Raw genomic sequence first — 27,638 nt, forward strand, 5'->3', positions numbered from 1 at the left:
GAGAATACTAACACTAAGGCATAGTAAAAACAGGAAAGCCTGTTGCTATAAACTATGAAGATTTTTCACATAAGCTTCTGAGCAAGACAGAATATTCACCTCCAAGATTATCACAGGATAAGTTTTTAATATGGTTTGAGTCCTGGGCATGTAATGAACAAGAAAGGATGACAAGTGAGAATCTGGGAAACGAGAAGCCTGGGATGAATTTTAAGCTGGAAAGAGGTGAGGAGAAGGTACAGTGAGGAAGTGCATGGGATCAGCAATGAGCCAAATCACTCTGAAACATACTGATGTGTCATTAACTTCTGTAGTCAGTGTAGTCATTGTGGTGAAAAACAAACTCACTACATGGCTCTTGTGGTGATGCTACTTTTTTTCAAGTTTTGTGGTCAGCCCAGAAAAAAAAAGAGGAAAATTGTAGGAACCCAGAGTGCAGAGAATATTTCTCTGCCTGTTTTGAAGGGTTTTTACCCCCCTGAACAATACTGTTTTGACCTTCGTCCATTGAAAAAATTGCCAACTATCAGGCCAGAACTAGAAAATACAATGGTGTGAATGAGTACTATGTAAGATTGTCGCAAGGTGAAAAATTTAGATGTTTTGGGCTTCTCTTTGTAGTAAATAGATAAGAGCAAAAAACATCAAAATGGAGGATTGTTGTTGTTCTCCAAGCCTGCTTCTTCTTCTTCTACTACTCCATATTCTGCAGTAAAACTAATTTGGGATGATTGGACAAAGAATTCCACAGTTCCTGGCTGTGTTACTGAATAATTGGTAGGAAAGTGAAAATAATGTACGTTTTTAGTAACCATTGGTTAAATTATCTTTAAAAGGCTGTGTAAATCTTGATAATTAGGCTTTCTGCTGCATTCTCTGCTCTGTGCTGTGTCTGGGTCATGCTAGTGACTCTGTTTCTCTGATAAGACTTAATAAACAACTATCTAGCAGCAGTGAAGGCTGAAAGTCTCCATTTGTTTCTCGAACTAACTCCTGGCAAGGACTTTAAAAACTCTCCCCCATCAGGAGAGATTTCATTTATGCCACAGGCTGTGGCAGAAAATAATTCTTATTGTGGTTGCCAGCAGTGAACAAAATGGCCTTGACAGAAAGAAAAGGAGCAAATTCTGAGAGTGACAAAGAACATTTACAGGACCAGGGGGTGAGTATGTGACCATAACAATGACTAAAAAATGTTGCAGTTGTCACAGTTTCTTTTGTTATTCCTTGGTGTTTAGTAAAGAAATATGAGATATACATTAAAATGGATGTCTTTCTACAGATGTTATCATATTTGTAATGTTAGAGAGAAAGCACAAAAAGTACTGTGGAATACTTTTACAGCATCTTTACAGTGTCAGCACCACTGAGGCCACATCAGGAGTCCTGTGTTCAGTTCTGAGCTCCTCAACAGGACATGGACATTCTGCAGTGAGTACAACAAAGGGCCTTGAGTTTGGTGAAGGAATTGGAACATCTTTTCTATGAAGAGAAGCAGAGAGAGCTGGGACTCTTTAGCCTGGTGAAGTCCCTCATCTGAAGGGAGGATACAAAGAAGGGGGAGTCAGGCTCTTCTCAGTGATGGCCATTGACAGGACAAGAGGCAATAGGTGAAAACTTAAAAAAGGGAGGTTCCCTCTGAACATCAGAAAGGGTTTTTTTTATGGTGAGGGTGGCCCAGTACTGGCACAGATTGCCCAGGGAAGTTGTGGAGTCTCCAGCCTTGGAGATACTAAAAAATCTCCAGGGTTAGATTCTGGCCAATCTTGGGCAGGGGGGTTGATGAGATAACTTCCAGAGGTGCCTTCAACTCTCAATCATTCTATGATATGCAACTTACACAGAACTTAGATTTTCAAAAACACTTTTTTGATTAAAATTGGCTATTTTTACACTAAGAAGTCTGCCTTCACAGAATAACAGAATGACAGTCTGCTCTGTGCAAAACAAAACAAAAACAAAACAAACAAACAAAAAAGTCTTCTTCCAACATAGAAATAAATAAACATAGAAATAATAACATAGGAATAAATATAGAAATCTTATAGAAGATTCAGTTTGGATGCTTTAAGCTTAAACTAAACAGCACCAAGGCAATTTTGTTGCTTAATTATATTGTCCACAAAGAGTTTTAATGTTCTTCAGTTTCTGCCCTGTGCTTCTCTGGTTTTGGCACCCCAAGGTGGAGAGCAGATTTGCTTTAACTTCTTTAATAGAGCAGAGTCATCCTGCCCTCTCCTGGGTGAATAGGGACCCAGAGATTCTGACCAGCTAGAAATCCTATAGGTTTGAGATTTTATGCTCCTACAGCTCACATGGTTGTGAAGCCCAAGAGACTGACCACTTAAAGGAATTTTTTAGAAATTTTTGGAAGTTTTCGTAGCAAGCTATTACTTGTAGTATATGCAACATTAATTTCTTACTTTTCATTGGACAAAGCCTGTTTGAAAGATGATGTGTAAAATTGATAGTATATTCAATTGAATGTACAACTGTATGTTCCTGATTCTTTCAAGGGTTGGAAAACTACAGCTGTTGTTTTAGATACATATCATGCATGTCCAGCTGTGTTTTGGACGGTGGGAGGACACTGGATGCTGCATATCTTATATTGAGCAAGGTCTTTGACACAGTCTCTGTTAGATAGACAAATCCACAAAAGTGAGCAGAAAAACAGTGGGACTAAAGTCCCTGTGGGACCAATGCGTTGTGACCAGCGTACAAACCTCAGCTCACAGCAAATCACTAGAGACATCCCTCAGGGAGTGATACCAGTACCAGGACTGTTTAACATCCTTATTGATGACCTTGACAATGGGACAGACTGCACAACCAGTGGATTTTTAGACAGAAAATCAAACTGTGGGGGGATACTTGACCCACTGAAGCACAGGGCTGCTGTTTTGGACAGCAACAGGCTGAAGAAATGGACTGATGAGAAACTCACGAAGTTCAGTCCAAGGCATGTGCAAAGTGCTGCATCTGAGATGGAATAAACCCATTCAGCAACGCAGCCTGGAGGTCAACCTAACACAAAATAACTTTGTGGAAATAGACTGGATGTCCTGGTTGACACTAAAGTGGACATGATTCAGCAGTGTGTCCCTGTGACTAAGGCGACCAACTGCGCCCTGCACCTTACTAATGAGAATGTAGCTGTGGAAAGTGGTTATTCCCTAGAATGCAGCATTTGTGAAGTCATCTCTGGGGCACTATGTAAAGTTTTGGGCTCCCCAGTACAAGTGAGGTACTGACATATTGAAGTCCAGGGGAAGACCACCAAGAGCAAAGATCATACAGGGAGAGGACAAGAGGCCCTGTTTCCATCTACAAGAATCTAATGAAAAGACAGAGAGAATGGATGGAGCCAGACTCTTCTCAAAGGAGCACAGAGATAGGACAAACAAGTAACTGGCAGTAATTAGAACATGAGAAATTTGTATTATGTATTAGGAAAAACAATTTCACCATCTGCATGGTCCAAAGCTGGAACATGTACCCAGAGAAGGTGTGGAATCCCCACCCTTGTAAGTGTTCGTGTCTCAGTTGTATGCACCCTGAAGAGGGGCTGGACCTGAGGACTCCCAGAGGTCCCTTCAAACCTGAATTACCCTGTGATGCTGTGATATGGAGGAAAGTTTGAAAGTGTCCAACTTTAGTATTTTAATATTTATGAGAAACATATGAGGCTCTAACAGACACATTTTCAGTTTGTAACCTGCTTTTTTGATATCAGGGGAAGATAATGCTGAAAAACTATTGAATATAATTTAACCTCTGCTAAGAATTAATATAACTTGTATATAGAGATAATAGGAGTAGTTTAAGAAGGACTACTGCCAGCTAACAGCAAACAGGTTTAAACCATGGTTACAGGAGTTGGATGTGTTGCAATTTCTGACGGAAATAGTTTCAGTTTTTCATTTAGCACCTTGGTATAGTTTATGTTGGATGGAAAGGAAGTGAAAAACTGTGAAGTAACAGGTCTTCCCTGATTGATCAGGTTGTCAGAGCTTCCTTCAACAATCTGTTTTCCAATATTAGTGCAAACTTTCATGTTCATCATGGCATTTTCAAAATTAAAATCTAAGCTGTAGCTATTTTTAGTCAAGTTACGTATCTATTACCAGACTAAAGTTTCTCTATTAAAATTGTATTAGTCAGAGAACTAAAAAGTGTGAAGTTTATTCTCCTTTCACATATATTCATGTATCACAGAGCTAGCTATGACAGTTGAAAGGACCAATTGAACACAGCTCTTTCTGCAATGCAGATTAAAGTTCAAAAAACTTGTGAGTGTTTCAAAAGAGTATGAAAGCACATGAGAGAAAATGAGAGAAAAGCTCACGGAAAATATTGCTGTAAAAGACTAAGTCAAAAAAAAGAAGTTTCAAAACTGTCACTATGAAGACTTACTCTGTGAAAGTAAAAAGCTGCATTTTACTTTATGATTTTATTTGTTGGCTGCTAAATAGTTTCCAGACTGTCTTATAAAATCATTATCATCTTTATGATATCTACTTTCTTTTTGGTTTTAAAATCAGGTACTAAGTCATAGAACCAAAAGCACTGTAAAATACCTTTTACACATTTTTAAAGTAGTTATAGTTAGTTGTATCCTTAGCTTACTTTCCTGAAATTGTGCTGATTTATGTTATCCAAAGGTCTGATTGTTGTTATATACATATTGTTTCAATCTGTGATGAGGAAAAAAATTAGATGAGACAGTAAAACACTCCAGGGTTTCTTTGCTTCACCTCTGCAATGAAAATATGCAAGACAGCCAGCTCTGTGTAATCCCTCCCTCCTTTTTAGTGTAACCTGTTTGTTTTATGTCTAACGTGATCCCTCTTGTTGCAATTGAAACCTTTTTCATTAGGAGTTGTCCTGGGTAAAAAACCCAAAAGATAGCTGTCACCAAGCAAATTTCTGAAGATGAAAAGGGTGATATGAAAATAAAAGAATTCCTGAGGGAATGACTTTTTCCCACTGTTACCAAACTAACTTTATTTAGAAGTATAGTGAATTATTGAACAGTACTTAGCAGATAAACTGTCCATGTAATTAACAAAGGCAAGCATTCATTTACGCAGGAACAGGACTCAAACAGGAAATATGCCTGTCAGAAGCCCCTGGTGGAACCACAGTTCCAATGTATCAACGTTTGGCTAACAAGCCAACTCAACTAACGGCATGATGGCTTATTTAGAAGTGAATACATACACTCACTTTGCGGTAATGGAACTACAAAATGTTTCATGTCTTGAAAGTTTTCCTTATTCTCCCCATGAAGGGGATGGTAGCACAGAAAAAAATAGCACTCAAATGGGGACATTTCTCATAAAACCAATATAGAATCATGTCTTTTGCCTTGTCTATTTTCCTCCACACCATATTTTGTAATTTTTTTTTGTGGGATGTAATTTTTTTTCTTTTTTTCTGTGTGTGTGTCTTTTGAGGTCTTTGCAGAATATCAACCTTTCAGTTTTAGCTCTTTGCACGTCCTCATTCTCAAACCAGGCAGCGAGCTGGGGAGGAAGCCGTAGCAGAGATCAAAGTTGGTATACTCAGCCCAATATACTCGTTCGTAGCACTCCGTCCTACCTCCACCACACTCCTTGGAAAAGTCCTACAATGGGCGCTCAGCAGAAAGGCGGAGGAGGAGGAGGCGTTTCAGCTGAAGACAACGGAAGACAATCACCTCCTTACGGCTTTTCTTCCCCTGGAAGGTTGTGAGAAGGAAGGCACACGCACACACCCACACCCCCCTCTCCGTCTCCTAGAAGTTGATCATCACTCGCTCTGCTGGCGGGGCGCGCCTCTGGGTTTCCGAGGGCTGGGTGGCAGCACAGCCCCCTCGCCAAGCCGGGCGAGCTGCCTTGCTGCCGCAGCCAGGTAGGGCAGGGGCGGCTCCCTGCGGGTGTGCCCCGCGCCGCCCTCGCTGGCCGGGGATCTCTCCGGGGCACCCTGCCCGTCCCCAGCCCTGCCCGTCCCCTGCCCGGTCTCTCTCCCACCCAGCCGCGCTTCCCTGTCCGCGGCACTGCCCGGCACTTCCCAGAACCACCTGGCTCGGACACCTCTCTCCGGGGTCCGTTATATAATTTTTCCTCATTATAGAGCTGCCATAAACAGGTTAGCCCTGAAAATGACTTATTTCAACACACAGTCCCTGTCGCCGTGTCTGGGCTGTCTGCAGCCCTTTCCCTCACACCTGGGTGGCTTTGGAGGAGGATGGGCTCCTTCAGCGCTGTTGTAGGTGGTAGGAGCAAAAGATTATGCCTGAAACATTTGTGTATCAGGTCTCAAATGTCTCATTTAGAAAAATTATTAATATTAAGGACTTGCCTTTACCTTTCCATTAATACCAGCAGAAATGATTTTCTCACATCTCCCTCTTCTGTTTTCCTTCCTGCAATCAGCAGTTCTCTTTTCCTTTTTTCAGAAGGTTTTTCAAACTGAAATATCTATGCATTCACCTGCTGAGAGAGACAACTCTCTGTTTCAGTGATGACTAAAACTCAGAAGAGTTGTAAGTTCAAGTTGCAGCTCTCTGGAGTTTGGAAGACTCCCTCTCCTTCCACTTTCCACCTGGCAAGACTTGCATAGTAAGTAAACAGCTTTGCTTGTCTTCTTTGAAATTAAGACAGATTTTCATTTTTACCAAGAAATTGCAATCCTGGCAGAATGGTGCTTGGATCTAATATGTCTAAGACAACTGTTTGTTAAACATTTTTGTTTTCTTCATGAATGCTGAGAAAATTATGGCTCTGTGTAGTAATATTTAGAAAATACTTAAATTCCACAGGAATTCCTTAAAGAGGAAAGATTAGTGCTTTCCTCCCTTGACCCGAAGATGATTGTTAGAGCAGTCTCATGTTCAGAAGAATCTGTTGTGTTTTTTTAAAAAAGGAAGTCACAACCCTTCAGGACCAAATTGAGTTTTCCAAAAGTGTTGATCAAAATGAGTTACTTATCCAAAACAGAGGATCAGTCACTTCTGTGTATCAGCCCCACTTCATTTCAAGATCTTCTGGTGATTCTAGAAAAGTGGGGAATAATTTAAAGGCTGCTTAAATATATACAATTTTCTAATTAATGAGATATTGGTAATGCACTTTACAGAATTTAAACTTTCAGTTTGTTTAAAGTTTTTGTTGGTTTCACAGTGGCACAAGCATTTTTAAGAACCATATTTTATTATTAAAATTCCATCAGTGGTTTTAAACAGGTATAAAATTTATAAAGCGTGCTTAAAGCTATTGTCACTTTGATCCTTATAGACAATTGGTAATTTAACCAATTTTCATTGAAACTGTCATTTCCCTCTATTGCCTCAGCATTCTGTCCTTTAATATTTCTGTACTCCTTTATTAGGCAGAGAATTTTTCCTTTTACTTTAAAATAACTCTCAATTTTTTCCGAAAATTAAAATTCTTATTCTGTTTCTCAAAGATTATCTTTGTATTAGCTGACTTTCACTAAAAGCATTTTTCTTTCTTTTCATCTCCCCCCCGCCCAGCTTTTCATTGAGGAGTACTCAAACTGTGTGGCTCAAATGTAAACACTTTTAGCCTACAGTGAACAATTTCAGACAAATTGATCAGGTTCAACAGCAATGAGAGAGTAAGATTAAGGTCCTGTGTCTTGCTTTTCATTAGCTGTGAATCTTAAACCTGGTCATTACTAAATAGCTTCCATTATACTGTGTGCATTCAAACGAACTTCCACTGTGTGCTGACGTGATATACCAAAAAAGAACTGGATTTAGAGTTAAAAATCTGGTGATAAATGGTTTTATCTTTATGTAGTGGATCATAGTCTTGTAGTCTCTAGCAGCTGTATTTCTTCTGAATGTGATAGGATAAAAAAGGAAAAAAAGATTAGAGAAATTAAAGAGAGAGGCCCCTCTTTCCTTATGAAGTATAGGAGTTTGAATCTCCATGCGTAACAAGGAACTGAAATTGCTTGTTCCAGTACTCAGCATCCAGTCTCTTTTAGCTTTCTAAATCTGGATTTGCCTACCAGGCTGTCTGAAAAAAGGGATGTGAAACACTTCCTCCATCTCCTTACAGTGCTTTATGGGATGATGACACACTTGTAAAGAACTGAGAAGAAGGATAGGAGAGGGAGAGCAGCTACTCAGTTTGGTGTCATTCTGGAATACTGTGGGAAATGCAGTACCCTCTTGCCTCCAGACTCTTCAGGTCACAGGAACTTTCTGACTGTAAATCTCAGGGCAGTCTCTTACAACATTAAGTTTGTGCTTTCTCAAATTGCAACAGATTTACTTAATAAAAAAGACATGGATTGCTAATGACATTTCTTTTGGCAGATCTCTTAGATCTCTGAAGTACATCTTGTGTGCATGTGTCTCATTTGTCCATCCATGCTTGGGTAACACTGAGCAAGGTTGTCTGTTTTAGGTTCAGAGGCTGAACTGAGTTGTGTATCTAACCTGTCTGTTTTGTAAGCAAAACTGAGGCAGAGTCTCAGGAGTAGCTCTGTCTTTGGTTGTCAGTTAACCTGCTGTTCTGAGGAACCTCAGAAAGTGCTCCAAGCTGATCTTATTTAGTGGTGTTTTTCACTTGCCTTTGAAATCAGTTGACTACACATGAAGCAACTGAATATAGGCTGCTTCATGTCCTTCCCCCCAGTGGAAATGTTAGCACTCTTAGCTGGTGCTTATTGCCTCCACGCACCACATTGTGAGAGAAATTACATGTCTCATTGTTTTCCAGCAGGCTCAAAGTTACCCATCAACATATCCAATCTGCAACATTGTGCTGTTCTCACTGAAGACAAGGGAAGTTTCCACTGGCTGTTTCCACAAGGTCCAGTCTTGCAAAGTCGTTCTCTTTGTGGAGAAAAAAAAGCACTGTCCTATCCTGTGGTAGGTATCTACTGGCTTGGGATTTGAGTGCTTTTGTAATACTGCAAAATGCATGCATTAAATAAGAAAATGGAAGAAGGAAATCCTGCAGTGCTTTCTGAATTTGAAGTGAAATTGCAAAGAAAAATCTAGATACATTACCTGATGTATGAAAATAGCTGTTATGATAAAAATATGTAACTTCCCATTTGGAAATCCCTCTTCAGCACCAGGCAATAGTTACAATGCTCACATGCTCCAAGGAATGTTTTACTGCACTTGTGATGAACTGTGAATCTGTTTTTTTTTTTCTTAGGTTTTCAGAACAAACAAGAGAAATTCAGTTTCTTTTCTTTTTTTTCAGAAGTGAGAAGTAACTCAAGAAAATGACTCTGATGATTTTTTTGGTAATGTTTGTCATGGAATCTGCCACTGGTAAGTAAAAGTCTTCAATTCAAAACCAGAACCTTCAAAATATGTGCCAGCATCTTGACAGTTGCTTGGAGTAGGACAAGTTTTGTGTTTTGCAGCCAAGAACAAAAACTTAAAGGTTTGGCAATTTCAGCCCAGCTCCAGGCTGGGGAAATTTGGTCCCAAACACCAAAATTATGAAATGAAAAAGCAAGGACGCTACCTGGAGAAACCTGATGATGTTGTATGTGACCATGACTGTGTGAAGAGACATAGCAAGCAAGAGAAAGAGTCTGCTTCTTTTTGTGCCATTCAGAAGTGTGGTCACAATAGGTGCTAAACAACAATAATCTCTGAGAACCTTAGGAGAAAGAGAGACTGAAGGCTGATTTTATTTTTGACTCTTAATGCTAGATCATGGTTCCTTTTCTGTACTTTTCATGACTTCTGTATGCAAAAGCAAATTTGAGAAATTTGTGCGGAAAGGCAGACTTAAAAACTAAATTTTACACACATAATCTCGTTCCAAGGCAACTTTCCAAAGATATCTGAAGTTTTTCAGAAATATATCTACATAATGATTCTGTTTTAATTAAGAAGATAAGGAAATACAAATGTTAATTTATAGGATCTGTGCTTTTATCTCAGACATATTTGTCAAGTCAAACCATATGTGAAGAACTTCTCCTTTCTCTTTCCATTTGTGGGAGCTGCTTTATTGTAGAGTGAGGCCAGATTCTGCCCTTTCAGAATTTTATTCTGACTCTGTGGAACTCATGTGAAAGAATCATAGAGATAGGGAAATGTCTTTTTATTTTCAGCTGCCTTTTTCTTCTGGTATTGCTTTGGTAAGATAGAATAAAGGTGTGGAAAACTGAGGTTTTCAGAAAATATTGTAGGAATAAATAAATAAATGCTGCCAGACCACTTTGCTGAAAGAATTCTCTTTATAAGATACCAGCAGCACAGCAAATTACTTTAAAGTCAGGTTAATGTAATTTTCTGAAACAAGTACTTGGCTTCCTAACGTATCTTTTTTCCCCTTTCTCTGAAGAAAAGCTGTGCCCCCTTCGTGCCTCCATTGATGTTCTAGAAGGGGAATATTTTTTCCTTTGTTACCTTGAGTCAAGGCAAGAACATTTTCAGGAAGAAGCATACACAATAAACTGGTACAAAGAAAGTGCTGGAAAGCGGCAACTGGTAAAGGAAACACACAGAATTGTTTCACAAATGAATTTTCTGGAGTTTTGGCCAGCTGAACTCAGTGACTCTGGGAATTACTCTGTCATTCACAGGTGGGTACACATCAGAATGTATAAATGTCTTGCCTGTGCACATGTCTATGATGAAGATAATTTCTTTGCCTTGTTTTGTATAGATAGTGGCATCTATATAAAAGGGGCTCAGGGAATTGCATTAACTGCAGTGTCATTTCACACTTCATTTCACAATAACTATCAAGGTGAACTTTTAATATTTACAAATATCTATAAGGAGTTTCAGCCTTTTAAATGTTCTGTAAACCTTTTGATAAGGCAGGCAGCATTTTTTCTGGCTTGTGATTAATTACCTAAGCAAAATGAGTGTCAGGCAGCCCTTCTGTCCCCTGACAAGGAAAAGGAAACATTTGCTTGTCTTCTTCCCCAGACTTGTTCTTGCTTGCTGTGTTGAGCAGATCTCATGCTATGAGGCTTGCCAAATCATCTAACTGTATCGTAAAGATTAAACATAGCATAGCTAAACTCTGCTTTCTGTTCAAACCTTTCCCTGCATGAAGCCATTCAAAGAACAAATTAAATAATTGCATTTGATTTCTTACTGCTGTAGAACATTATGGGTTAAAAGGAGAAATAAGGATGGGCCTCCATTATTTGGTGCCAGTCTTCACTGGAACACCTTAAAAGACTAAGGGACTAAATCAAAAGTTTGTTGCACGGAGTTCTTATGACTAACTTGCACTAAACCCATAATTCAGCATTTACAGTTGAAGCAACAATTCATTTGAAGCAGATTACCTTGCATGTAATGATTTGTGCTGTTCTCCAAGTAATAATTTTAAGGTTCTAGCCAGGTTTGTAAAGGTTACGGGACGCGGATACTGAAAAATGCTCCCCACGTTTTTCCAGAAATATCGCAGGCTCAAGTTCGATACTTTACTGTTCGAAGCTAGACTTCAGTTGTTAACTTCCAAGTTAACTTGGAAGCTGCAATCTCCTTGTTTTATTTTTCCATGCATCATTACTATTATCTCCTTATTGATATTATTTTAAAAAGTAGTGAGTCATGGTATATGAAATGCAAAGTATTTTTAATTGAAGGGTAAATACTGAGAAAAATGTATTCATCTATTTCAAATTCAAGAGAATTTTCATTAAGGATGATGAATATGGTAGTTTGTCTAGTTTGTTGTGCAGTTTTGTTGTGTTGATCAGTTGTCTACATTGTCTCTTCACAAAAAGAGCTATTAAATATAAAACTCACTCTAATTCCACCTAATCAGTGGCACAAAATGCAGACTGACTAATTTTGTCACGGGGAAAGATAGGTGGAGATCGTACCTGAATTGCCAGGCTACCAAAGGAGACTGCCACAAGGAGTCTAAAATACAGGACAGAAGAGAAGAGAGCTATGATAACCCCAGGCTTAATTCATGATCATTGTGGTTTTCTGATTATTTTACGGACTTGGAGTAATGACAGTAAATCCACAGTAAATCATAAGAATACTATCAAGTTATTATGAAAAAGTGTAAACCTCAAAACTGAAGGAAACAGCCTTACATATAGAAGAAGGAAGTGACAGGAAAAGAACTGAAGTAAAACTATTAAAATGAGGTTTGTTAAAATAAGTAATTGCTGGAAAACATGAAAATATCAGAATCCTTTATGAAATGTCTTGATTTAGTAATTTGCTTAAGAGAGAAACTGAGCAAAAAAGTCTTGATTACATCAGAGCATTTGTTTGAAATTGAGAGTTTTGATTTTCTGCTTTTTTGTCTTGTGTTCTAGGACTATGTTAGCTGCTACATTTTAAAAATCAGTTTTGAAAGAAAGTATTTTTGCTTTGAGGAAAAAATTTCTTACTCTGAAACTCCTTGCCTTGCCTCACCTCGCCCTTCCCCTTGCCCTTCCTCTTGCCCTTCTTCTTTTCTTTTCATTAGGCCCATATGAATTCTCATTTTTCTGTTAGGATCAGAATGATGCCAGAAGCTTGCAATCCTTCTGTGAGAACTCTTCACAGGTCTCACTGCTGGAACAACAGGCATAATGGATTTTAATGGGATCTTTGGCTTACTTCATATGATGGATTTCACTATTGGCAGGCAAATTAAATGAGTTATATTTCAGCAAATACAGAAGATTATTGAAAATTTTTTTTTCTGCAGAGACAGAGGCTTTTAGCAGTCTCTGTAGGGAAGGAAAGATTGTGGGCTATTGTGGACTACTGAACTGGTTTAATATTTAATAAGAATGACTGAGTGGAATTAGTTTAATTTCAGAGTATTTATAGGAGGTTAAAGGGGTTACTTTTGAAAGAAGGTATGCTAAATATATTTTTATTTATCTTCTAAATTTTCAACTATTAATTTGGGGATAGGTATTTGTAAGCTATATTGGAAATAATTTTTAGATTACTTATAACTGTTTAGGCAGTTTCAGGGAACAATGTGACAGCTACATATACTGCAGATTTTCAAGAAAAGAAGACAACATGACAGATTTTGCAAACTAATTAAACATAGGAATTTTTTTTCTGCTGTGTTACAACTGACAATATACAAGAAGTAAGAGGCGAAGGTGATCTAACAATGTTTTTATGGTGTTTTAACCACTTATTTTTTACTTACAGAGGAATCAGAAGGTTTACAGTTAACCTAGAAGTGTCCTGCTGAGACATATGTAGATAGCTGAAGTGTGCATATATGTGTGTTGATATGTTCACGTGTGTTAGTGCACTAGACTTAGGATGTTAATTCAGGAATCAATGGACACCACCTCTAAGCATGAATGCGCCCATCTTCAGCAACGTTCTTGCTGAAAAATTTCACATGTACTTGTAGTGAGTGTGGTAAGCAGAAAAAAACTGTCACAGGTCTTTGGAAAGATTTTTAATTTGTATGGGTGTTTTTTATAGCCTATATCCTGTGGTTGTCAAAGAGAAAAACAGAATACAAAAAAGCAGGTCATCAGGTTGCTCTGTTTTGGTGACCTTGAAACTGAGGGAACTTACACGTTCCTGAAAAAAAACCAAAACTACAGAGAACCATGATAAATACACGATAAATTTTAAAATCCTAATATTGTTCAATTTTTCAATATGATTAGAACAGTTGAAAGCTGTAGGAACATGCATTTGGAGTTAATACTGCAATTTGGAAAGCAGAGTGACAGTTTCTGCAGTAGATTGAAATATTGCGATAACACTGGCTTGCTGCAGTGAAATAGCTAAGGGATGACTTAGAATTGGTTATGTATCCAGTAAACTTGGTTTATATTCTCTAAGGGCTTTCACTTCCCTGTATCATCTTCTGAGCCAAGCTAGATTTTGTTGTTCCTTCTTGGTGGGTTTGTTGGGGGAAGATTGAAAGTCTGTTAAACCAGAAATGGTTTGTTCCTGACAAAATATCACTAAAGACTCTCAACAAGTAAAAACCAGGATAAAAATATAACAATTCAGACACTAGCAGTTTAAAAAATACACCTAAATGCCTTTTTTTTTATATATATTGAAAACCGTTCTATATGGCAGGCAACTAGAAATGATGCAAGACAAATTAATGTTTGTTTGCATAGGTATGGTTTTAATACCTTCCAGGGACATTCTCCTTGCCAGATTTTGGCTCATCAGGTAGAATATCTTGATCCACTTCGAGTGATTTCCCCAAACAGGATCACAGAAGAAACCCTCTGTGGAGTGACAGTGCTGAGGGGAACATGTGGCTTTACAGATCCTTTTCTTTCATCTGCTGAATTTAGAGAGTAAAATCATATGCATTTCGTGGCTAGATCTGTAAATTGCTTCTCTGACAGTATTCAGATTGGTAGAGTGATGCCTAAAGAAACACGCAGACTCAGTGGAATTAATTTGATATAATGTTTATGTCTACACCTAAACTTATCTTAGGTACCTTTACTGTCAGGGAGAGAGAGGCCTTTCTGGGCCACAGATTATCTTGTCCTAAACCAAACATAAAAAATAGGTCATATAAACTGCACTGTAACAGGTTGACTACTGACTGTGGTCCCACTGCTGACTGTGATTAGTAGCTCTGATTTAAATGTGTAAATATGATATTGAAGAATAGGTGAGAAGGACTCCACCCACTGTGAATACCCATGCAAGCTTATCTCTGATGGAAAAGTTTTGGTAAGGCTTTTCCTGTTTGTAACAGCATAGGTAGCTGATTTAGAAACCAAACCACGATGTTTTCGTTTAAAGAGTCAATTACGAGTAATAAACATCTCAAGTGAGTAAGGAGAACCTGTGTAGGTTGAAAAAGGGCTACAGTGCAAAGAGGGTGAGCAGAATACATAAATACATTTGTTTAGGGGGCTTAAAAAGCAGAAAAGAAACAACCCAAGACTTGGTCTAAATTCATCATAAAAATGATGTCCTAATAGCTCTTCTGAGTCCTGTACACTCAAAAGGCATGTCAAGAATGGTATTTAAGATGATGTACTCACCAGGGATGCTTCTCCATTCCAACTTCTTTGTCCTCTTGGCCTTTCTCATTGAAACAATTCTTGACCAGTTGCACTTCTGGAAGCAATTTTTTTTTCTTTTCTTGGAGGCAGAAAGATTCAAACATATTTATGAAGATATGACTGACATTGGAGGGAAGTGCTCTGTGATTGCTGCTTTTTCTTTGTCAGGCCCTGCTTGTTCAGAAAACAAATGAGAGCTTTATGCACTAATTGCAAAATCTCACCCATTAACTGTCAGAATCTCACCCGCTAACTGACAGCAACATATGGCTTTCTCTTAAGCTCTAACTTTGCCAAATTTAAGTCAAAAGTCCTCCAGCTTCCTTTCCCTTGGTAGTCATGTATTTGGATATATCAGTGAAATAACAGCTATAATCTGATTCTTTCAAGGAATATATGGATAGAACTTAGTAGATATCTAAATGACAATCATCAGCTCCCAGATATTCAAAAGAGGTATTTTTTGAGCATATTTGTGTGATCTTTTCTAGACACTGCATGGGATGTGATGCCTCTGCTGCAGAAGTGGTAGTTCCTGACTCTTCCAGTCAGCCTGGGGTGCTCAGCTACTGTAGATCTCTGAGCAGTTCAGACTCAAAAGACAAAGAGATGCACCCTTTCCAAAATGCCTTGTTTTACAGACATGCTTGAATCCATAAATGATGCTGTGATTCATGAGACTTGTGGAGTTTAGAAATATTTCCAAAATATCAGTGACTATCTGCAGAGTATCAAACAATGATTAATGTTGCTTTATGAACCATATCAGAGTTGCCAGTCTTATCACTTATTTTACAAATATATTTTTCAGTTATGGCTTTTAACCTTAGCAACAGTTAAGAAATTAAGCCTGCAGGATCTTTAGCTGATTCAAGGTCCAAGATTCTTTGATGCTCTCATGTAACTGTTCATGATGTCACAGACAGTTGCATCCTTGTTCAGGTCAATGTAGCATATATTGTCATGTTCAATAGATATAATTGTATTGTCAAATGTTTTGTGGTAGTGCATTTAGTTTAGGTAACCTGTTTGGTTAAAGGAAATAACACTTATTTGGGAGTGGGAAAGTATAAAGGGGAATAAAAATAATTAGGTCACTGTAGATGTACTTTTTACCTACCAGATGTATTTGAGAATTTATTTGTGTTTTGTAACTCACTAAGCTGCATAATTTTTAAAAGCTCCTAAAACTGATTTTGCTTTATCTTTTTTTTTCTTAGCAATGGAAAACAAAATTTAACAATTCAAAAATGGACCTTGAATGTACTTGAAAGAAATAAAAGTAGCTGTTTCAACAAAAATCATTTGACTACAGAAATTAAAAGTGCTGGAACTGGTCATTCACTGAAATGCAGTGATTTGTCCATCTATGAAAATGAGAGCATAACATGGTACAAGGTAATTACTGAAACAGTGTCACTCAAATCATTGCCTATAGAAACAAAACATCTAATTACAGGAAATATTAATTGCAAACAAATTTTTAGAAGCATCTACAAACGTTGTAAAGCTTTAATTTCTCATGGGATTAGGGCAAAAAACTTTAGACAGGTACGCAAAACAAAGTTTTTGTCTGCCCTCAGATTTGTTAAAAAAATACATCTGTTTCAGAAGTTGTTAAACTCGTAGTTTGGAATGTGCATGTCTGTTTGCTGATTTAGGCAGCAGCTGGTTTAGCCAGCTGCCACTTTGCTGATACAGATATTGTACTGATGCTAAATGAGGTGCCAAGATTTTTATTTTACAGTTGGCATGTACTTGTAAAGTAATTACAAACTTTTCAATTTTTCTGTTTCTGAACACTTTTTACATGTGTAACAGATCCAGTTCTGTTCATTATTTGGCAAGTCATCACTTTGAGAAGTGCTCCTTATTCCTCTCAGGTCTCCTGGTTGGAGTAACAGACCCTGTTCACTCCAAGATCTATCAGTTTCTGGAAGAGATTTTGACTGATTTAGTAAAGGCATCTGGAGTAACCTGGCAAGAATGAACTACAGCCCTGTTTTCTTGTGTTTCAGGGCCTGGGATGATGGGACCATTGATGGATAGGGCCATAGGTAGTTATATTTTCCTCAGTTGCAATGTTCTCAACTTCTAATGGGTTAAATGTTCAGATGTGGCATTTAAGTGACCATGAGTGAAAATTGGGTGCACACCTCTTTTGGGTCAGACACTTGTCATTGAGACAGTGAAAAGATGATGGTGATACTTGTGTCAAAAAAACCTCATCATTTCTTCAATGTTTTGAATGCATGTTTGCTACAGAATAGTATTTTCTGGTTTTATTTTATTGCAGGACTGCAAGAACTATGAACATGAAACAGAGAGGGAACTAAATTTTAGAACCCTAACAGTACAGCACTCTGGGATATATACCTGTAAAATTTTAATCAGTCATGAAGGAAGGATATACCACAGCACAAATACAATTAAACTTGTAGTAGAAGAAGGTAAGAAAGCTTTCTAAAATTTTGAAGCATACTTTTTGGTTCATTTTACTATGGAGATTTTTCATTGCACTTCTCATTTGATAAATATATACCAAGGGGAACAAGTCTGGTAATCTGAACTACTTCAGAATAATTTGAGAAGTAAAAAAGCAGAAGTTAAGATGAAATATAACCAATTTTGGAAGATATATTTAGTATGTTTTCCCTGCAGTTTTATTTTTTTTTTCAAAATAGCTGCTCTAAGTAAGTTATTTAAACTTACTGAGAATTTTGCACAAGAGCCTTTCCAACCATTGCAAATTGTACTCTGTATTTATATGTATGTGAAAAAATTTAACAAGGCATACTGGGTTTTAAACTACTCAGTAATGCCAGAATCCAGATATTCTGTGAACTAAATTGAATGTTTGTGATTAATTTTAGATATAGAGCACGTATGTAACTTCTACTATGGAAGAATGTAAGTAAGGTATTACTTCAATAGCCGTACTTCTGTTTTAGATGCAGCAGAGGCTGTAACTTTGGAGATAGTTGGACATCATGAAGAAATTGAAACAGAAATAGGTATGAAATAACACAAAAATGTTTGTGTAGCTACTCTACCTACAGGCTTTTGTTCTGATTTCTTTATGGTTGATGGTCTGGGTAAGTATAACCAAACTAAGAATTGTCTGTGCATCATCCTGTATCTGATCTAACCTCACATCTGGTAATGTTTTGCCTAGTGTATTACATGATTGATATACAAGTACCCTAAATGTACTCTTTCAGAGAGGCAGAAGCTGAGGTTACTGCTACAACCTGCAGGAGAAAGTGGTGGTGGTGGTAAAACATCTCTCCATGGCTTTCTTTTGTAGATAGCAAAACCCATGAAGCAATGTATAAAAGATGTATGGTTCACTCAGTGAACAGCAGTAATGAGTAATCACCTGATACCTGATGCGGTCGAAAATGTTATTCTCAGGGAAGTGAGAAGTGTGAGGTATGACGGTCCTGGCAATGTGTGCATGAAGATCTGTATTGTCAAGAGACCTTATCTGTGCTTCTAGCTGGAAGTAGGTTAGATAAAATGATCTGCAGGCTTCACACAGTCTTGGGCAGGATCCAGGAGTTTGCGATTGAGGCTATAAATAATTTTTAAAAACAGAAATTTACCTGTCTTTTTCCTCTCCTGTTCCTGAGGCTTCTCTCTTCTGGGTAGCTAATCCTTCCTTTCCAAAGCTTGTCTCCTCTGTGGCTCATACCCATATCTCATTTGCTCATCTAGGACCTCAGATATTAATTTTGCTGCCTTCCTGCCAATACTGCTTGCTAAGTCCTTTTCCCAATGGTAGTATCCCAATCCTATGGTTCCTCATGCCTTCCAAACTCCCAGTACACCCTTCCTGCACATTTCTGTCTCGTTACTGTGCTTGTCCCAACCCTTAGAAGTTAGAAGGGTCTGGCATCATATACATATGAACTACCTGTCTTCCATCCCTTTTCTGCCTTGATAAGATCATTTGATAAGGTCATTGAACTCCCTGCTGAGTGATGAGACAGATGGCATGGTAGAGAGGGAAGGGAATTTAGGATGAGCCAGGTCCGTGACCTTTAACATCTCTCATTGTTTAAAATGGCGTTCTATAATATTTGCCTCCAAATAGGTCTTGTATATGCTGAAAATGCTAGAGTTGCAAGGTCAATGATACTGGAAGGTTAGGTCTGTGCAACTGTAATTTGGATTTCTAAGGCCTGAATCTGTGATGGCCAGATTTTCAGCTGGATCTTGCTTTGAAGGTTCTAGAAGTCTCTGACAAATCTTGAGAAGTCAGTTTTATGTGCTCTTAGAGAATTGCTGTGCAGACCTTGCTTACTGGAAAGTATTTGTGCATGATGCCCTGAACAAAGACTAACATGCACTTTTCCTGGCTTAATAAAGGGCATTCTGGGTGTATTCCCTGGAAATGATGCTGGAATAGCCTAGATGGTTGCAGCTAAATCCAGGTCAGGCTTCCCATGGCAGAGTTTAAAAAATCTCACACTCCAGAGCTGCAGTCTTCTGCCCTTATTTTTTCCAAGTGTCCAGTTGTCCTTTTAGTTTTGCAATTTCTTAAAACTATCAAAACCTTATGGGGTTGTTCCTGTCAGTTACAGTTAGTGCTTTGAAATGGGACAAGTAGCTGACTGAGTAAGTGACTTGTTCATGTATTCAGGAATTTTCAGTTGTGATACTGAGACGATAATTTTCTCTGTGCATGTTCAGCCTGGGCTTTGGTTTTATTCTGTAATCATATATAGTTTACCTGTTACAATGAATTAATTGTTGTAATTCCCCTTACCAGTTACTTACTTTTACCTGGCCCTGGAGCACTGGTGACAGGTTGTCCTCTTATCTTCTCAGCCTGCGGAGCACTGTCTAGTTTATAGAATCATAGAATATCTGAAGTAGAAGGAACCCATAAGCATCATCAAGTCAAATTCCCTTTAGTTCTCTAAAGCCTGAAATTCTCAGGCCTATTTAAACTCACCTGGCTGTGATGATTTGTCTGAAAGAAAGCAATGCATGACTGTCACTTTGCAACAGTGCATGATTGCTGAAGACACCACCAGTGCAGGTGTAACACCTGTAAAACATTGAGAAGGGGCTATGAAATCCTGAAAGGTGCACAGCTCATAGGATATGTTGCCTGGAAAGCTGACATTTTCTTGCACTGTGTACATGAATACTACTTCTCACTAGATCTTCTCATGTTACGCTTTTTTTGTAGGTAAAGAAGAGATACTCAATTGCACAGGTTTCCTGGGTTATTATATGCAAGAAGATGCCAGCCTCTACTGGTTAATTAACCAAACGTTTCCAGAACAATGCACAGGTATCCCTGAGAATGAACCTTCAGTATGTGAAGAAGAGTTCAAAAAATTACAGTAGGTTTCCTGAAAATCCTGCATTTAGTATGTGATAATGTCCTACACTTTGTGGAACTGCAAATTCAGTAAAACCACAGTCTGAGGGTTTTCTTTAGAACCTTTCCCCTCAAAATCTGCCTCTCAGGTGGTTGTAGGTTTCTGTACAGATAGGGTTGCTAACACCATTCCTTATGTTGCAGGTTGGGAAACAAGTTCTATGTCACGAGGCTACTACGGATTAAAAAAGTAAGAGATGAGGACATGCATCAAAATTTCACCTGCATGTTGCAAGCTGATGAAAGCACACAGATAAAAATAGTAAAATTGAAGAAAGGTATGGCCTAATCTAGAAAGAATTTATTAATTTTTATTAAGTAATTTTATTAATTATTAATCATGCCAGCCTTCTCAATCCTGAGGGCAGGGTACTCATTTCAAAACACCACTCCTAATATGTCTGTCCGCTTATGAAGGCCCTCATCCATCTGGTGCTGGACATAACAACCCCTGGGTGATTCCTCCTGCTCTCAGACAGGGGCAGAAGTAATCCAAAGCAAAAGAAATGCTGACTACAATGAGCATGTCTTGACAGTGCCTTCATAAAAAAATTCACAAAGATTGAAGTGTTAAAAATCTGCATTTGGAACTAAAAACCCAAAGATAAAATAATAATAATAATAATAATAATAATAGTAAAGAAAAAGAAAAGCCTGAAAGAGACTGGAGAAAAAAAATACAAAAATATCTCAGCCAAACAGATTAAAGGGAACATTAAGGACTTATGGATGGGACTGAGAGAGGGGTGAAAGGTAGATAATAACAGGAAATAATAAAGAACCTTAAGGAAACTCATCACAAAAGTGAGTGACCATCAGTTTGGGATGCTGCACATCTATGAGGATCTGTAGTGTCAGTCTTGATCTCACATAGCCTGCACACACATAAATGAACTGTATGTGATTGTGTGCAGGATTGTTTCTCCAGTTTTTAGAGTAATCCATGTTGTGTAGTTCCTCTTCATCTCAGGACTAGTGGCATGTGTATGTGCTTGAAGCATTAGCAGGAAAGGATTCCCATCAACATTGTGTTTTTTTTGAGATGATTTTTAGGTGTCATCAGTATTGGATACAGTAATCTTGTCATATAATACTCTTTGTTAAGGCTATAATTTGCTGCTTTTCTGTTTTACAGGGAAGACCCAAGACCTACCTGTGCACATATTTACCACTGGAATGGTCCTTGCGCTGCTATTTCCGTTTGTTGTTGTAGCTGTGGTGTTTGTGTTTGTGATGTTTAGGGTCGACTTTGTTCTATTTTACAGAGATACATGCAGAAGAGATGATACTGCTGGAGGTATGATTTTGCTAATGCTGACATTGAAATAAGTGTATTGATTAAAAAATAATTTCTGGTAGGTTCTATGAAAAAACCATCTTTGACGAAGATAATTTTTTTATCTTAAATTCAGGAGCAGTGTGAGAAGAAACAAAGAATATATAAAAGAGAACTTGATGGTCAGGTGCTAAAGTGTGTTGTTATATACATGTGGCAATGACAGCAGATAAACAGAGTGAAGAAGCTTCCTATGGAACACGCAGTGGAGAGGATGTCAGCTGTTCAGATGAGCTCTGTTCTGACATGTTCTTCATCACAAAAGTTGATAGGGGTGGAGAAATTTGCAGTTGTCTATTTGTGATGAGGATGAACACTCTGGAGCTGTCAGATGGATAGACTGACACAATTTTTTTTCACCTCACTGATGCCCTTCAGTAAGGTGAAGGTTAAAATGTTCCCTTGACTGTAGAGGCCATTGCATGTTTATAGGTTTGTCACTACATGCACTTAAGGAGAGCTGGAGTGCACACTACCAGTATCTTAACAGGCACCAGCTCTGTGACCTTCACAGCAAGCAAGCCTGACAATTACTCAATTTTAGGAATTATTTTTCTGAAAATTGCAGTGACAAAACTTGCTGTATATATGGGTCTGATTTTCTTGGCCTTTCTTTGTCTCTAAATCAGCTTGAATATAACTTGAATAAACAGCAGTGGTTGGAGATTTTTCAGTAATGGTTGGATGTCATTTATGCCTGCCAGTGTTATTTGTCTAGTTGTTGATGTCAGCTATCACAGTGTACACTGAGTTACAGGGACAATCTCTGAGATCCTGGACTAGGCCACCCTGGAGGAGCTGCCTGTTGAATACTAGGCAATGGATTGCCTAATCCTAGAGCTCTTGAAGGTGTAGGGTTTCATGGACTTGACTTTGTGTTCTCTCTTATGTGGTAAAGTATTCAGAAAGGGAAACAAAGGAGTGCAGTTTAAGAAGAAAAGCCACGTGTGCTGGTGTATCAATCCTGATAGTGGCTCTGGGGCAGTGCGGTGGACCCGGCCTCTGGATTGGTCTTTGATTTCCCAAACCATGACCAGACAAGGCATACTCTCGTAACAAAAAAAATTAACTGTTTTTCTCTCTTTTGCCAGTACCCATTCTACTTGATACTCTTAGACAAAGTGTAAAATAAATGTGGAAATCTGCGATACCACATAAATAGCAATTTTATCAGGTTACAGACACATTTTTTGCTTCCCTTCATATCTTGAGCTTCACAGGTGTGACATTAATTGGTTAAATTAATCTGATTTTATTTAAAAAGCACTTTAATGTAGAAAGGTAATGTTCTCAAGTATTTGCCAAATGCAATCAGAATCTTTATATCAAAATTAAATTTCTTCAGGACATTTTTTGAATCCGATGAAGAGTGTTTGAAGACTTTTCAGAGTCTTCAGAAGAAAGAGCAGGAGTTTCTAGATGCTTTGCTACTGAGACACTAAGTTTGAAAACCAGAATAATGAATCAGATACTGGATTTCTAATGGTTGATAACAAGACAACAGTTGGTGATTTCTTTTCAGATGGAAAAGAATATGATGCATTTGTGTCTTACCTGAAAGACTGTGCTTCTCCCATTGAAGAAGAGAGAGAATTTGCTTTGAAGATATTGCCCATGATATTAGAAGAAAACTTTGGGTACAAGTTATGTATATTTGAGAGGGATGTATTCCCTGGCGGAGGTGAGTGTATTGAATATTCTTGTCATTGAATAGGCTCATCAAGTTCACAAAAAGGTAAAATCTATAATTAGAAGGAATTCTGCCATGTGCTGTGCATTGAAAGGATACAGTTTTCATTTAATCTGGACTATGTGCATGCAAAGTTTGCTTGCAAACATTTTACATGTTTTATAGTTACATTTATTAATTAATATACACTTACACACATATGCACACATATATCACTAATTACAAAGACCCAAGATGAAAGGATGAAAGAGCAAACATCGAGAAGGTTAAGGTGAGGACACAGAAGGTGTCAGATATTTCACAGTAATAGTGCTTTTGCTCTGCTTTTGCCGAGGGCCAGTTAATGTACTCACATTTATAGCACAGAGCAGCTGGTGTTTCTGGTACTAATTATTCTTAGGTAACTTGTATGTTTGCTGTATCTTCAGTGTGGTGGTTGAAACCATATTCTGAATGAAATGGGTGCCATAACAAAATAGAAATAAGAAATGGAATTTTGTTTGGCCTATGGATGTATCTGACATCTGCTTTTTGCAAATGTTTGGATAAAAGGTATTACAAGTTTCCACTTAGTCCAAAGATCTAGTTGAGGAATAGAATTTCATTGTTCAAACCACAGAACAATAAGATCAGTCACCATCCTTCATTAAACAGGATCTTGTCTCCTTATATCCATTCCTGACAAATTTTTCTAACCTGAGAGGTGCCACAGCTCTTGCAAGCCTTTTTTTTTTTAACCTATTCTCTTTCTTTAAGTATTAAAAAAGTGTTTACTGACATCTTTCAATAGTTTTAGCTTATTTCCTTTTCTCTGGCCTGATCCATTGTGAACATGGAAAATAGAATATTTCCTTCTTTTTACACGATCCTTTGGTGTTGTAATACCCTTGTCAGCCTCTTTTTACCCTCAGTTTTCTCTTCATTAGGTTAGTTCTGCAGTTTGCTTTGCCTTTCTCTACAAGTCATGTTGTCCAGATCTCTGATTTATGCAGACTTTGTCCCACGGTGCTAAAACAAGCACTGGAAGCTGTGCATGAAAATTCAATTTGATGTTTAAAGGGTATCACCATTCACTTTCATTCACCACTTTTCATGCCAAAAGTCATCAATGTGAAACACAGTTGGAACTCCTTCTGCCATCACATGCTGGTCTTCTTCACCTTGGATTACTGGAAATAGATTTGGATGTTTGATGTCATAAAGGAAGGTGCAACCTGAGGGTTACAGAATACTTGGTGAGAGGTTGCCGTTTGTGCCTTTCTGTGGAATCACTCCAATGGTATCTATTAGGAAAGAGCAAAGAGATGTCTGGTTGGGGGGGAAGTTAGATTTTGCTGTCACCTTCTATCCATGTGACTACTGCCAGACAGCTGTCTAGGGTAGATGAGATTATTAAGTAGGTTTATATCTGCTCTAGAGAATAAGCTTTGACCAATACTGAGTTAATTTTCAGAGACCCTTAATCTTTTATACACATTAATCTCTTCATAAGGGCAAGATGCTTAAATGTCACTTCATAAGAGGGACATTTCTGGTACATATGTGAATTTAAAAGATAAGTCGATTCACTGCCTATCTTTTCAATTGAATTTAACAATAAATTTATCTTTAATTTGCAGCGTTTGTTGATGATATCAATTCATTCATTGATAAAAGCAGAAGATTAATCATTATACTGAGCCAGAACTATGTTTCTGACAGAGCCATATATGAACTTGAGAGTGGACTGCATAAAGCCCTAGTTGAAAGAAAAACTAAGATCATATTAATTGAATATATGCCTGTAAGTGACTACAATTTCTTGCCAGAATCACTGTCACTTTTACCATCAAAGAGGGTGGTGAAGTGGAAAAAAGATAAATCTCTTCCTGTGAATTCCAGATTTTGGAAAAACCTTCGGTACCTCATGCCGGCAAAGCCTATCAAGATAAAGACCAAAGGGCACTGTAATAATCTTGGCTTAGGCTCAGAAGCTGCTCAACCACAGACTGAGGGCTGTGACTTTAACACAGTTGTATAACAATTCTGGAGACAGAAGATGTAGCAGAAAACTGTATGTTTTGCTAACTAATAGAACCAAATAAACTAATATTTTGGGAAATAGTGTTGATTAAGAGGCCAGCTCTGAGATCTGAGAAGAACACAGAAGTTGCTGCAGTGGCCAGGATGATGTTAACCCCAATCATTAAATCTTATTCCAGAGAAGGTTTCCTCAGCAATCTACATAAGGAGCAGAAGTTTCATTCTGCTTAGGACTTACCATGTGGCATGAAGCACAATGAAAAATATTTTTATTTCACAGTTTTCAGTAATGTAGAATGCTACTTGTTTTACTTGCATATACTTTTTGAGGCTCTTCAACAAATAAACCAGTACTTACAATCTCCTATTGTTAGTTAGATGCTCTTTGTTTTGTATTTTGATGTTTTCTAAGGATTCTAAATGTAAGTAGGCCCAAATAGCTCCCGTGTTAAAGAGCTTGGCATGCAGGCTTTGGACAATATCAAGCAGAAAAAAACCCGAACGAACAGAGAAAAGGGAGGTTAGAAAGAGTAGGGCAGTTTTGGATGGTTTAATGCCCTCTATGAGAATCAGCCACTTTAAATTGAAATTGAATTTGCCGTGGATGCCCCCTCACCTCAGCTTGGAGAGACAATGTGACTGCCTATACGTGCTACGCCTCATGAAGCTGTACCCTAAAGCCTGTGACACCATACAGAATTTGGCTGCCCTGAGATTTTACAGAATAACAGAGGATTATACCTAAGGAAGGTTGAAAGCTAAATGGTATTAACTCCAAAGTTCTTTGAATGCCAGCAAAGCAGACACACTTTGAATGATTCAACATCTGTAAAAGGAGAAGTATTTTTGCACAGAAGGGTATCATGACACCATCACTTAATCTCTGTAGGTGATCCTTGCTGCCTGTGATGCAGTGGAAGAGGGAGACAAGGGAAATTAAGGATATGCATACTCATACTAATGCCAGATGTTGTTCTTATTGCTCTTATACCCTGAATTACTGACATTTATCAGGGCTTGGAAATGCCTGCTTTCTCCTTGCCAGTCCGTAGAGAAAAGGAACTGCTAATATTACTTTTTTAGACTGTAGTTGTGATGATTTGCCTGATCATGTGTATGTCAATGTATAAGTGAAGTCACATGATAGTTTGTTTGAGGTAATGGGTCATTTCAATGATTTTTATTGTGGGTTTTGTTCACTTTTGCACTTAATAAAACTTTTAATTTCCCCTTCTCCACATCTGTGGCTTCCATTTTTGCTGCAGTTAGACAGAAGTAATATTGTGAATGTGTGTTTTAAGGTCACTTATAGAATCACGGACATATGTCTTGGCAAAAGCTGATTTAGTATAAAAGTGAAAGGCTGAAAAAGTTCATTGGCAAGGTCCACTCTACTACTTACTAGATGGCTAAAGCAAACAGACAAAAATCAGACTAAAACCTAAAATCAATCAATCTAACCCCAAAGTCAACCCAAAAATTATCTGTGGGAGTGGGAGTGGGGGGAACAAAAGAGTTAGGGTAGGAAAAGGTAAAAAGGAATAAGGAAGACTTTCCCATTTAGGCACAAGGTTCAAAGCCACAGCTAAACTGAGCCACAGTCTTGACCAATAGTTTAGGCCTAAAGATTTAGCAGCACTCAATCGATAACTTAAGTTAAACAATTTAACAAAAGATAAATATAGAATTGACTACAGCATGACAGTAGCTCATTTACAGGCCTAGCTTACAAATTTAAATACCTTAGGAGAGCACCATTCATAGTACATTTGCTACAGAATATTCACACTCTCATGCCCACATGTTGCAGTGGGGATCCTGCAACACGCATATATCAAACCAGGAGTCCCGTGGAAAGTGCACGTGGCCTGGGCCGCACGGTCCCTGCGCCAGGCTTCCCTTCGCCAGGACACAGCTGACATTGCTCAACAGTCTCGGTAACGAAATAATATTCACGAAAATATTCTTCCATCGGCATATATTTTGACTCCAGTATTAACTGTGTCCAAATGGTTTTCCAAAAGCCCTTGGTAAGAATTAAATCCCAAGAAACATAGAAAAAGTTCTTAAACAACCATGCCAGGAAGTGTTTCAGTTCTTTTTGAGCTTGAATCAAGCTAAAATTTACAAATCGTTGTTCAAGAATCATTTTAAGTTTAAGATAAATGTCCATATGCGGCTCTGAGAGCCAAGAGTCTTCCCACGGTTCC

The 27,638-nt window shown here is 38.1% G+C and overlaps 1 protein-coding gene across 7 annotated transcripts; it reads left to right on the top strand.

The window, feature by feature from the left end:
• The first annotated feature begins 875 nt into the window (after window positions 1–875).
• Window positions 876–26,666, top strand: IL18R1 (interleukin 18 receptor 1). 7 transcript variants are annotated; one of them, XM_017737140.1, is made up of 14 exons: window positions 876–5,895; window positions 6,443–6,605; window positions 8,739–8,890; window positions 9,234–9,304; window positions 10,335–10,575; window positions 16,206–16,383; window positions 17,282–17,435; window positions 17,937–17,999; window positions 20,186–20,342; window positions 20,525–20,658; window positions 21,516–21,677; window positions 23,239–23,397; window positions 25,026–25,189; window positions 25,288–26,666. In XM_017737140.1, the coding sequence occupies exons 4-14, from the start codon at window positions 9,256–9,258 to the stop codon at window positions 25,354–25,356; spliced, it is 1,530 nt and encodes a 509-aa protein (XP_017592629.1). In that variant the 5' UTR covers window positions 876–5,895; window positions 6,443–6,605; window positions 8,739–8,890; window positions 9,234–9,255; the 3' UTR covers window positions 25,357–26,666. The 7 variants fall into 7 exon arrangements, with proteins under 7 accessions (XP_017592629.1, XP_017592623.1, XP_017592626.1 ...); XM_017737134.1 differs by having other exon boundaries at window positions 25,026–26,666; XM_017737137.1 differs by having other exon boundaries at window positions 8,742–8,890; window positions 25,026–25,426.
• The last annotated feature ends 972 nt before the right edge of the window (window positions 26,667–27,638 follow it).

The sequence above is a fragment of the Corvus brachyrhynchos genome, unplaced genomic scaffold, assembly GCF_000691975.1.
Source record: "Corvus brachyrhynchos isolate BGI_N302 unplaced genomic scaffold, ASM69197v1 scaffold83, whole genome shotgun sequence".
Taxonomy (NCBI): domain Eukaryota; kingdom Metazoa; phylum Chordata; class Aves; order Passeriformes; family Corvidae; genus Corvus; species Corvus brachyrhynchos.

Coding starts and splice junctions, on each gene's coding strand:
- IL18R1 (XM_017737134.1), top strand. CDS start 9,256: ATGACTCTGATGATTTTTTTGGTAATGTTTGTCATGGAATCTGCCACT. Junction 20,343..20,524: donor GAAGAGTTCAAAAAATTACA/GTAGGTTTCCTG, acceptor CTTATGTTGCAG/GTTGGGAAACAAGTTCTATG. Junction 23,398..25,025: donor GGATGTATTCCCTGGCGGAG/GTGAGTGTATTG, acceptor TTTAATTTGCAG/CGTTTGTTGATGATATCAAT.